This window comes from Manihot esculenta, chromosome 6 (genome assembly GCF_001659605.2).
Source record: "Manihot esculenta cultivar AM560-2 chromosome 6, M.esculenta_v8, whole genome shotgun sequence".
Classification (NCBI taxonomy): domain Eukaryota; kingdom Viridiplantae; phylum Streptophyta; class Magnoliopsida; order Malpighiales; family Euphorbiaceae; genus Manihot; species Manihot esculenta.
Genome location: NC_035166.2, coordinates 20,669,636 through 20,680,658, shown reverse-complemented (window position 1 = coordinate 20,680,658; position 11,023 = coordinate 20,669,636). Strand labels below are relative to the sequence as shown.

Genomic DNA, 11,023 nt, shown 5'->3' with positions numbered 1-11,023 from the left:
GACATTGGTGGATTATAAAAAATTCGAATGATATATAATAGTTAAAATGAAATTATTAAATAGTTTGAATTAATCATTTTAAATGAAATAAAAAATGAATTCAAAATTTGGGTTTAGATATTAAAATATTTAGAAAGATTTTGTTTATTTGAAAAAATTACTTAATAACATATAAAACCAATATGCAGTTTCCACAGAACAATATCTTATACAAGTCAAAAATTGCACCACACAAAAGAATAAAAAAAATCTTTAAATAATGAATATGTAATGCATATTTAATCGATACTAATTACTATCAAAATAGCTATAGACTATTAAAAATAATTAATAATTATTAAAATAACTAATATTATCAAATAAAGAGGATCAAAGAAGTATTACTTTAATTTTTTTCATGATGGTTTTATTGCTGATGAAATTTAGGAAAGGGGTGAAATAAATTTTATTTTTAATCTATATCTTATAAAAATCACAGTAAAAATAAAATAATTAATCAATTATATAAGCTCATAATTACGATTAAACATAAAAATAACATGGATTAAAGACTTTGTTTTATATATGTGGATAGTCTAATACAAGCCTTGTTAATAAATGTAAATTATGTTAATTATATATAATTCAAAATTTTCATTCACATAAATAAGTTTATCAAAAGTTTTTCTAACTGCAATATTAGTAAAGATGTAAGAAATTTGTCAAATAAGATTATAATTTTTTTTTTGAATTAAAACGTTTATGCAATGCATTGCATGTAATTTTCGTGGCTTTAGCCTTTAGTGCTTATATTTATTTTACAAGATAAAAAATATAAATAAATTAGAGAAGCAATAACAGTATGAGAATGGATATTAATAGTATGTTCAAACAAGGAAAATAAGTTAAAAATTACACTAAATTGAAGTATTAATTTCACTATCTCCTCCACTTATACCACAGATTTGCTCTAAAAAAAAAAAGAATGAATTTATTTATACACACCATTCTATTAGCTCCGAATATAATATTCACAAAAAAGTGCTTCAATTTAGGCACTTTACTCATTTTCCACGATGCTTTCGGAAAGAATCTATCCCCAATTTTAATTTTTTTTATTTATTAAAAGTTCCACCTTTAATTATTATTATTTTACCTGTTTCTTTAAATTCAATCCAAACAAACCTTGATTCTTTATATGGATCCAAGTTCAACTAACCAAAATCAATCAACTCTTTTTCTGGTCTAAAGAAAAAAAAAGAAGCAATCATATACTCATTGCAATGACATTGAAACCCCCAAAAAATTGCTTATTTTCTATTTGACCCCTAAGCTAAAGATTAATGAAAATGCAAAGACACCTAGGGAACGATTGGATATTTCTTTGGAGGTCCACCAACAGTCTTTTTATGCTGCTTTATTCTTTTTCTCAACGAGCCAAGCGTGACGTGAGTCCCTCCTTTTAAAAGCGCAATTCACTCCAACCGTTTCTATCCAATTCCTACCGTTCTGTTCATACCGGCGACAATGGGACTTGTCTTTTGCGTTCTCTTCGCCCTCTTTCTCACTCCTCCGTTCGCCTCTTCTCGAATCTTATCACACAGCCCTGCAACTTCACTTCTCGATGTCAAAGCCTCCATTAAGAGAACCAGAGACGTTTTCTCTTCTGTTCCTGAAACGACACCGTTACACCACCAAGAGACCGCTTCCTATTCCTCCTCGTTGTTGTCAATGGAGCTACACTCTAGAACTTCCGTTCATATGGCTTCACATACCGACTACAAATCTCTTACTTTAGCTCGACTCGAGCTCGATTCCGCCCGAGTTAGATCTCTCACCTCTCGTTTAGATCTGGCCATTCATGGCAGCTCCGCCTCGGATCTTAAGCCGCTTTATAGTGATATGGAGTTCAAAGCTGAGGATCTTCAAAGTCCCATCGTCTCCGGGACTAGTCAAGGAAGTGGTGAGTATTTCTCCCGTATTGGAATTGGAAAACCGCCGAGTTCCGTTTATATGGTGCTCGACACTGGCAGTGATGTTAATTGGGTTCAATGCGAACCCTGTGCTGATTGCTACCAGCAAGTCGATCCGATCTTTGACCCTGCTTACTCTGCTTCATACTCGACTCTTACATGCGAGACCAAACAATGCAAGTCCCTCGACATATCTGAGTGTCGAAACGGTACGTGTCTCTACGAAGTGTCCTACGGAGACGGCTCATATACCGTCGGCGATTTTGTTACCGAAACCATCACTCTCGGCTCAACTTCGATTGAAAATATAGCCATTGGCTGTGGACATAATAATCAAGGTTTGTTTGTTGGAGCCGCCGGTTTGCTTGGACTTGGTGGCGGTTCACTCTCTTTCCCGTCTCAGATAAATGCTGCGAGTTTCTCTTATTGTCTCACTGATCGCGACTCCGACTCTGCTTCAACTCTCGAGTTTAACTCCACTTTCCTTCCAAATGCTGTTACTGCTCCATTAATCAGTAACCACGAGCTCGAGACGTTTTATTACGTCGGCATAACAGGTCTGAGTGTAGGTGGCGAGTTGCTCTCTATTCCCGAGTCAGCATTCAAAATGGACGAGTCAGGAAACGGAGGGATAATTATTGACTCAGGCACTGCCATAACTCGGCTTCAAACGGACACTTATAACTCTCTACGTGACGCATTTGTTAATGCCACGAAGAACTTGCCGACGACCAACGGCGTTGCATTATTCGACACGTGTTACGATTTGTCAACGAAGGGTAGCGTGGAGGTTCCAACGGTGTCGTTTCACTTCCCGGAAGGCAAGGTGTTACCGTTACCAGCGAAGAATTACCTGATACCGGTTGACTCGGAGGGAACGTTTTGTTTTGCGTTTGCTCCAACGACTTCGATGCTGTCAATTATTGGGAACGTACAGCAGCAGGGGACACGTGTCGGTTTCGATATCGCCAATTCTCGTATTGGCTTCGAGCCTAATAAATGCTAGGGGCTGATGGGATGTTATTATTTAATTCTCGTTGACGGTTTTATCCCTAACGGTGATTATATTTTACGAGGTATAGCTCTGAAATGTGGCCTAGGAGTAATGTTGAGATAGCCGTTACGTTGTAGATGACAGATGTGGGTGTTAATTTAAAGGAAAGAAAGCAAAATGCTATTTTAATGTATAATTTGCAGGGTCATCCCTTTATTCCTGCACAAATGAGGGGAGATGTTCTCTTTATGCTTCGGGTGGCAGGGGATTCTGACCTCACAGATCTTCTTTGGCATTGTTTGATTTCGATTGTAAGTGAAGCTATTCACACTATTTACTCTTTTTTTTTTCTCAATTTGGAGAGGGTACATTACATGGCAGACTAGAAATTAGTATGATTGGAAGTATTTACTGTTAAAAAAAACAATTTATTATTAAAAAAGTATATTACAGTTTCTTTTTTTTTTCCCAAAAACAATAGTAAAAGTATTATAATCATGGATTTATTATTTAAATAATATAATTTAAAAAAGCAATTTACAAATTTAAGATGATTTTGAAATTATTTACAAATGCTAATTGAATAAGTGATTTTAGGTTTAACGTGACAACAGTATAAAAAAAACTCTGAAAACAATCACATCATTTAAAGTGATGTTTTCAGTTTACCTGGCATTTTCAAAAGTAAAGGTTTACCCCAAACTTTTTATTTACTTCTGAAAATGACAAACATATGATTGCTATAGAAAACCCTGCCTTAATTGGTGTTTTCAAAGAGCAAATTTGACTCTTATTGGTATATCAAACTTAAAAACACTCGTCCAATTGATTTTTTATTTTTATTTTATTGAGCTAACTTAAAAAACTAATTTTATAAATAGTTTCAAGGACAACTAACTTTTTTAAATTGCTTTTTAATTTGTATTATTTAAATACTAAACGGAATTTGATTAATCATAGGAAATTATTAATAAATAAAAAAATTAATTTAATATGATTGAGAATTCGAGAGATTTTTTTATCACTTAACTTTTAAGATATCGTAGCGTAATTTTATTTAGCAGTTATATAATTTTTATAATTATTTTATTTAAATATTTAGTTTGTGAAATGATCGAGATAATATTTTAATTTAGACGTTCTTTATTTTCTAAAAGTTATTTATTCATGTTTTAAGGAAAAATATTATACATTAATACATCATTAGGGTTTAATTAGAAATTTTAATAAAAGTAATCCATGAAAGCTCTTTTGATTAGTTTCCAAAGCATTTTGTTAACACAATGACACCAGAGGTATGCTTTGGTTTCTGAATCAAATTGAAAACAATCCAACACGCATGCCTGCTGGCCATTGTCGATTTCCTCGTTAAATTCCATTGTCACTAGCAGAATCAAAGGAGTAACTGTAGTTTTTTATTTTAAAATAATATGAATATAAATATTGAATTCTTACAAATCTACGTTCATATTTTAACTATTATAAGAAATATATTTTTAGATAGCTACCGAATTGTGAAAAGAATTGGTCAAAAAATTATATTTTCATAACTACATATATTAGCAACACAAACAAAGGTGGAGGCCCGAGACATTGTGGGTCAGGACGCCTTTCTTGAACCTAAAATTTGTGTGTTAGGCTTACTGGTGTTAGAACATTCCAAGTCCATCCCAAATCCAACTTTGGAATTCTTTGTTGAGCTCTGACTTCAAACACCTGTTAGGCTTGGGCTCCAAATGGTCCTTTTACTCTACTTATGTTCTAAAAAAAAAAAAAATTAAACAGAAAAAAGAAGAAAGAGAAGCTCCTATATGTTAATAGTAAAATCCACAAATTTGCATTTCCTGCTTTTCCTTTTTTTTTTTTTTTTTGAAAGATAAAACTCCATTAATTATAAAAAGGCCGAAAAATATAAGACTGGCAGATCATAATTTATATGGATTATTGGGCTCAGGAACAACACAATAGACTTGCTTCTAATATCTTAAAGAAAATCCAAAACTGAAATAAGTTGAGTAATTTAGTAAATAGCAAAAAGTGAATTTACATTTGTATCTTTTACAATTATTTATTTTAACGGCAACGGTTCGGTTTGACTTACGCGGACGAAACTGCACAACCATTGAGGAAGTAGAGTAAAGCTGTGCTCGAAGATCAGAGACAACAGCATGAAGTTCCCTTGGAATCTAACTGCTGATGATGAGAAAGCAAGAACTGCAAAATTAAACAATCAGTTTCATGGACACGAAGGCAAAAACTGCTTGGCTTCAATGTATCGCCTGGCAGCCCTCACTCAACGACCTTCAGCTGTTAAAGCAGCAAAACCTCCTTCCAGTAGCTTGCCTGCTGCATCACGAATAACACAACCATAGGCTGCACTGCCGCTAGAAGTAGCAAATGAGGAATCTACATTGCATTTGAACCAACCAACCTGTGGTGGTTGCCAATGGTGGACGACAAAAGAAGAGAGCCATTTGCTGGTGAAGACGGCACAGCCAGTGATTTTTATTTCCTCAACTAAGGTATATGAATATAAAATAATAGGCTTGTTAATTTCAGTTGATTACTTGAATTTTAACTAACATAATTAAAATTAAAATTTGTATAAAAATATAAATCAAACTGAATAGTATAATTTTAAAAAATATATATTAATCAATTTAATTTAATTTTACAATTAAATTCATTTATTCATCTGAGTGTAAATTATACTAAGTAAAAATTGTGAATAAACTCTTAAAAGTTGTCATTAATGCAAATAAACTCAGTTTTTGAACTTTACCATTAATATAAATAAAGAATAATTTTAATAATTATTTGTTAATAATCCATTTCAAAAAAAATAATTATTTGTTAATAATAAATTATAGTTTATAAATATTTAAAACAAAAAAGTAAATAGAATAATAATAATATTGTCTTATTAAATTAACACTTATTTGAGCTCAAATATAAACTATAAAATTTTATTTAATAAAAAAGATTAAATTTGAGCTCGGATAAAAACACGAGGGAATTAGACCCTTTTTTTCCAATTATATTCCTTTATTAATAACAGAATATGATTATTTAATTATTGTAAATATTTTAAAAGAACCTATAATCGTCATATCTCATCGCCATCACATCATGGCGCAGGACGCAGTCGCTCTTTCCCAGGTGTTTTCCCCTGCACTCTGCTTCTGCGTCTAAAATCACACAATTCCAGACAGAGAAAAAAAGGGTTCTACGCTTCTTGGCTTAAAATACAAAGATTGAGTGTGAGGCATTTTTAAATGATAAAAATCTCTCAGACAAATTTATAAAAAGGAATTAAAATTTACAAAATTAATTCTAAAAAAGAAAAAGGAAGAGGATATAAATGGAAATGGAGTATAATGAAGGGGATCAGGACAAGAGGATATAGGAAAGTGTGGGAGTGTTGGGAAACTAAATTCCCAATTCAGAACGCAATAATAAAAAAGCCTCAGAAGCTTTTCTTCTTTTTATAACTATGAATCAAAAGGGCGCCGTACTCTTCCTACGCTTTCTTCTTCATTAAGATCGCCGCTAGATTTTCTCTCCCTTTACTACTCCAACGTCACACGCACTCTCTCTGCTCAGCACACAAACATTTAACACTCTCAGATGCAAAGCTTCAAACATCTTCCTCCCCCTGAAATGTACTGCCACTCTTCCTTCTTCCTCAGGTATTTTTCTTTGTCTTCTTCTTCTTGGTCGTGCTTGGTGATTGTTAGAGAAGTTCCGAGTGGTTTTGTTTTATGCAAATTCTCTCTCTTGCTGTTCTTTTTTGTTTTTCATTTTTATTTCTTTTGTGCTTGGAAACAGAGGAGAAGATGGTAGCCGGAACCAGGCACGTTTTCGTTATCTTGGAGAACTTGATCAAACAGCTTCTGCTTTTCATCCTGATGATGCTATTGATTTAAGCCCAAGTATTCTTATTTCTTACTCTATTTTTCTATCTTTCGCTCTCTTGATATAGTCATGTATATGAACCTTTTACGTCTGAAAAGTTCAGTTTCTCTAACTATTCCTGCTATTTAAATGGCGTGTAGACTCCATGTTCAGTTTAAAATCAGGCAATGTTGCTGTTTTGTCCAATAACTTCAACTATGATCCTGCCCTGAACACTGTACCTATCTCCACCTTTTTTTTTGCCTACTTTCTGTTCATACGTCCATTTGACGATGCGTGACTTGACCATATTTTTGGCTGTTGATTAATGAATCCTTTGTCTGTCCTGTTTGTTTGTTTTGTTCTCCACAGAGTATTGGGTCTGCAGAGATAGCAACGACAGGAACAGGGTGTTTGGACACAGGGCAATACATGCACCCCAAGGGGACAACGATTGTTTCCTCGTTGGGAAACGGGCATAGTATTGAAAACTGGGGGCACTCAGGGATGGCAGATAATGGCCAACAGACTGACACTTCTACGGATGTTGATACTGATGATAGAAATCAGGTCTTTTTTGGCGTCTCTTTCTCTGCAAATTTGCCTGTTTATTTATTGTATGCTCTGTTATTATTTGTTTTCTTGAATGGGAATTTTGTCTTTTTGGCTTAACGATGGTGGTCACCTTCGGAGTTGAGAATCTACTGTAAATGTTTTATGTATTAGCATCATATTCTTTTGTTGACTTGTTTTAGTTTTTGTAGAAAAATCTGCTTAGCTGTGTCTTAGCCGTTTTGACTTTTAGAGCACCAGGGCTAAAAAGGCTTTTCTATTTAGCTAATCCCTGTTGTCTCAGAAGAAATTTCCCATTCTACTAAATTTTTATACTTTTGGCTTATGATAATTACTTGATAATTGCAAGTGTTAGCTTCCGTTTAATTCAAAAAGCTTAGAATGTTGATACAAGTTTCTGATTAAGGATGTTTATGGATCATGTGTAGCTTCATGGAGTCCAGCATGGTCCAGTTGTGGTTGTGGATTCCAGGCCAAAAACTGGTGATCAAAAGGTTATTGTCATGATGCTTCTTCGGTAGTAGTTGTGGCAGCAAAATGTGTGGTGCTTGAAAGGCAAGTTCAATAACTAATGTTTGCTGTTTGTAGACTCTTCGAAGGCTGGCTCAGAATCGTGAGGCTGCAAGGAAGAGTCGACTTAGGAAGAAAGTAATGTCATAATTGAAAAGTTTAATCTCTTTCTCAATCTTGATCTTTCCACTTCTGCATATACATTACTGATGTTATTTTATCTTTTGCTCCAGTTGTGGCATGTATAATTTGATCTGACTAGACTAGCCTTGCCTAGAGGGTAATTTAAACAGCATGAGATAATATAATACTCGGTCTGGCTCATAAACTACAATTATTGCAATTCCTTCTTCTACGAATGAGCTGCAATGCATGCTGGTGTGAAAAATACGACCTTTTAGCCTGTGGTATTTCGGTGGTGTTGACATTATCGATGAAAAAATTTATATAATGCTTTATACATTATTATCGTGTAAAATGTTTTCTTAAGTCTGCTGTTGTATTTTCTCCTTTGTTCATAAATTTGTTGTATTGGTTTTCATTGGTGAAGATGATTTTGAATTTCCAAGTTGGTGATTTGGACATGCGAATATTGTTCTTGCCTTAGAATCCCTTTTTTTGCAGCGGTTTGTAGTGGCTGTGTTTCTTATTAATTTTGTTACACTTGAAATAATTGGCATCATCATCTATCTCATTTGCTACAGCAATATTGATGTCTTAAGTTAATGAATGAACCGTATTTGAATTATTTATAGGTTTTGGTTTTGGATAGGCCTATGTCCAGCAGCTCGAGACTAGTCGACTCAGGCTTGCACAATTAGAGCAAGAGCTTCAAAGAGCTCAGCAGCAGGTTTAAGAAATAAAACTTTTCTTTCTTCTTTTATTTTTTCTTTTGAAAGATCTTAGTGCAATAGATTGAAAGTAGCCCAGTTTTCTTAAATGCATAGCCTAAATCTGTCTGATCCCTGCCTTTAATCTCTTTCTGCAGGGAGTTTTCGTTGCTACTGGATTTTCTGGGGATCATGGGTCTGGAAATGGTAAGGGATTTTGGAATTTTGATAGACAATGCTTCAGGTCTATGGTTAGCTTAATTAAGGAAATCCCTTAGCATTTCTAGTTGATTTATCTAATTAGTGGCTGGTTAGTGGATTTTGGTATGTGCAGGAGTCAGTCTTCCAGTAGAAAACATTTTTGAGATTCTTACCCAAAGAATCATCTTAACCAAATAAGAATGTTATTTTATATTTGTTGATCTCTCTGTTCTCTACTGACTACTGAGTGAATGCTGTGACTTGCTTACGGGTGGAGAATGGAAGAGCAGACGATGGGGAGCCTTTCTCCCCACCACCTCCACCCTCCAAAAGAAAATGTGGGAAATTTTTAAATAGATGTAGCAAATTTAACCTTTAATATTTTGTAATTTAATTATTATGATTTAAGTTGAATCATGAAAATTGATTGTTTCTGCAAGTAAGTGCAAAAGTTTAATTCAAAATTAATTAACAAATTTAAAATTTGATTGGTGGTTATTACTTGAAAATCAAGTAGTTTATTTCTCTACTAAACAATGCCAAATCAAATGTGATTTCTCAAAGGTTAAAAACTAGCTGAACATCTTGATGATTCAAAATGATGTCCTGATCGAGTTGGTTCTTCTAATGGATCATATATTTTAGGGGTTGTTGTATTTGACATGGAGTATGCACATTGGCTTGAGGAACATCAACGGTTAATCAGTGATCTACGAGCAGCTGTCAGTTCTCATATGGGTGACAATGAATTACACCTGCATGTTGATGGTGTAATGGCACATTATGATGAAATATTCCGGCTAAAGAGCATTGGCACAAAGGCTGATGTATTTCACATGCTTTCAGGCATGTGGAAGACACCTGCTGAGAGATGTTTCATGTGGTTGGGTGGGTTCAGATCTTCAGAGCTTCTTAAGGTAATTTAATCGGTTGAGGTTTCTGTTCATGTCCTCGATACTCGTTTAGCAGGTTGAATTGTTTCGATGGACTTGTAATTTCCAAGTGTTTTATTTGTTGTAATTTAGATACTTGGGAACCATCTCGAACCCTTGACGGATCAACAGATAATGGGCATATGCAATCTGCAGCAGTCCTCTCAACAGGCGGAAGATGCCTTGTCTCAAGGAATGGAAGCTTTGCAACAGTCACTTGTAGACACGCTTTCATCTACCTCTCTGGGCTTTGCTGGTTCTGGAAATGTTGCCGATTACATGGGCCAAATGGCAATCGCAATGGGCAAGCTTGCAACGCTAGAGAACTTCCTTCACCAAGTAATATCGTCGAGTATAATTTTGATTAAATTCTTCACTTTAGATTATTGCCATTGACATCATCATTATAATGATGAATTAACTAGGAACATTGCAATTTGTGTTGTATCTATGCTATAGGCTGATCTGTTAAGGCAGCAAACTCTGCAACAAATGCGTCGAATTTTGACAACACGTCAGGCTGCTCGAGCCCTTCTTGTATTCGGTGACTACGCTTCTAGACTCCGGGCACTCAGCTCCTTATGGCTAGCACGCCCTAGAGATTGACAATTCCTCGTTCGCAAATTTTCCAGTGCTATGAAATATTGAGCTATATAACCTCATCATTACTCGGAGTAGATGAGGATATTTGGAGATGGGCTAGCATCCTTGGAACCATTCTTGCAAAGCTACAGTTCACTTATAATTTGTCTATCTTAAAAGGGGAAGTTCGGCATCTTATACAAATGTCTGCGTTGAGAAGAATTCTTGTACTTAGTAGTATCTTGAGGGTACTGCTTAGGTGGGGATATATAATCAGCTCGTATCCTCCTGGCTATGGTGGTGAGACAAATTTGCCAAGTTCCATGATCCGACACTGATCTTTACATGTTAAGAGTGATAACTGGCACCTAAGTCGATCATTTGGCGCTGTCCTCAAACTCAATTCACTTTCTGTTATGAATTCAAAGGGTATCACTGTTATTACAGTCAATCAATGTGAATATTGTTGCTCTTTGCAAGTCTGTCTAAAACAGCAACGTCAAAGATTACATTTTAGATCTATAACTGTTAAATTCAGATAAGGTGTAACTCATT

General features: G+C 34.7%; 2 protein-coding genes across 2 annotated transcripts; both read left to right on the top strand.

Moving 5' to 3' along the window:
• Positions 1 to 1,347: 1,347 nt before the first annotated feature.
• Positions 1,348 to 3,301, top strand: LOC110618061 (protein ASPARTIC PROTEASE IN GUARD CELL 1). The gene has a single exon (XM_021761086.2). The coding sequence runs from the start codon at positions 1,507 to 1,509 to the stop codon at positions 2,956 to 2,958; it is 1,452 nt and encodes a 483-aa protein (XP_021616778.1). The 5' UTR covers positions 1,348 to 1,506; the 3' UTR covers positions 2,959 to 3,301.
• Positions 3,302 to 6,355: 3,054 nt separating this feature from the next.
• Positions 6,356 to 10,991, top strand: LOC110618062 (transcription factor TGA2.3). The gene is made up of 11 exons (XM_021761087.2): positions 6,356 to 6,635; positions 6,775 to 6,878; positions 7,002 to 7,078; positions 7,213 to 7,410; positions 7,842 to 7,907; positions 8,002 to 8,061; positions 8,696 to 8,773; positions 8,912 to 8,960; positions 9,600 to 9,871; positions 9,980 to 10,225; positions 10,346 to 10,991. Exons 1-11 carry the CDS (start codon positions 6,574 to 6,576, stop codon positions 10,490 to 10,492), a joined length of 1,359 nt encoding a protein of 452 aa, XP_021616779.1. The 5' UTR covers positions 6,356 to 6,573; the 3' UTR covers positions 10,493 to 10,991.
• The last annotated feature ends 32 nt before the right edge of the window (positions 10,992 to 11,023 follow it).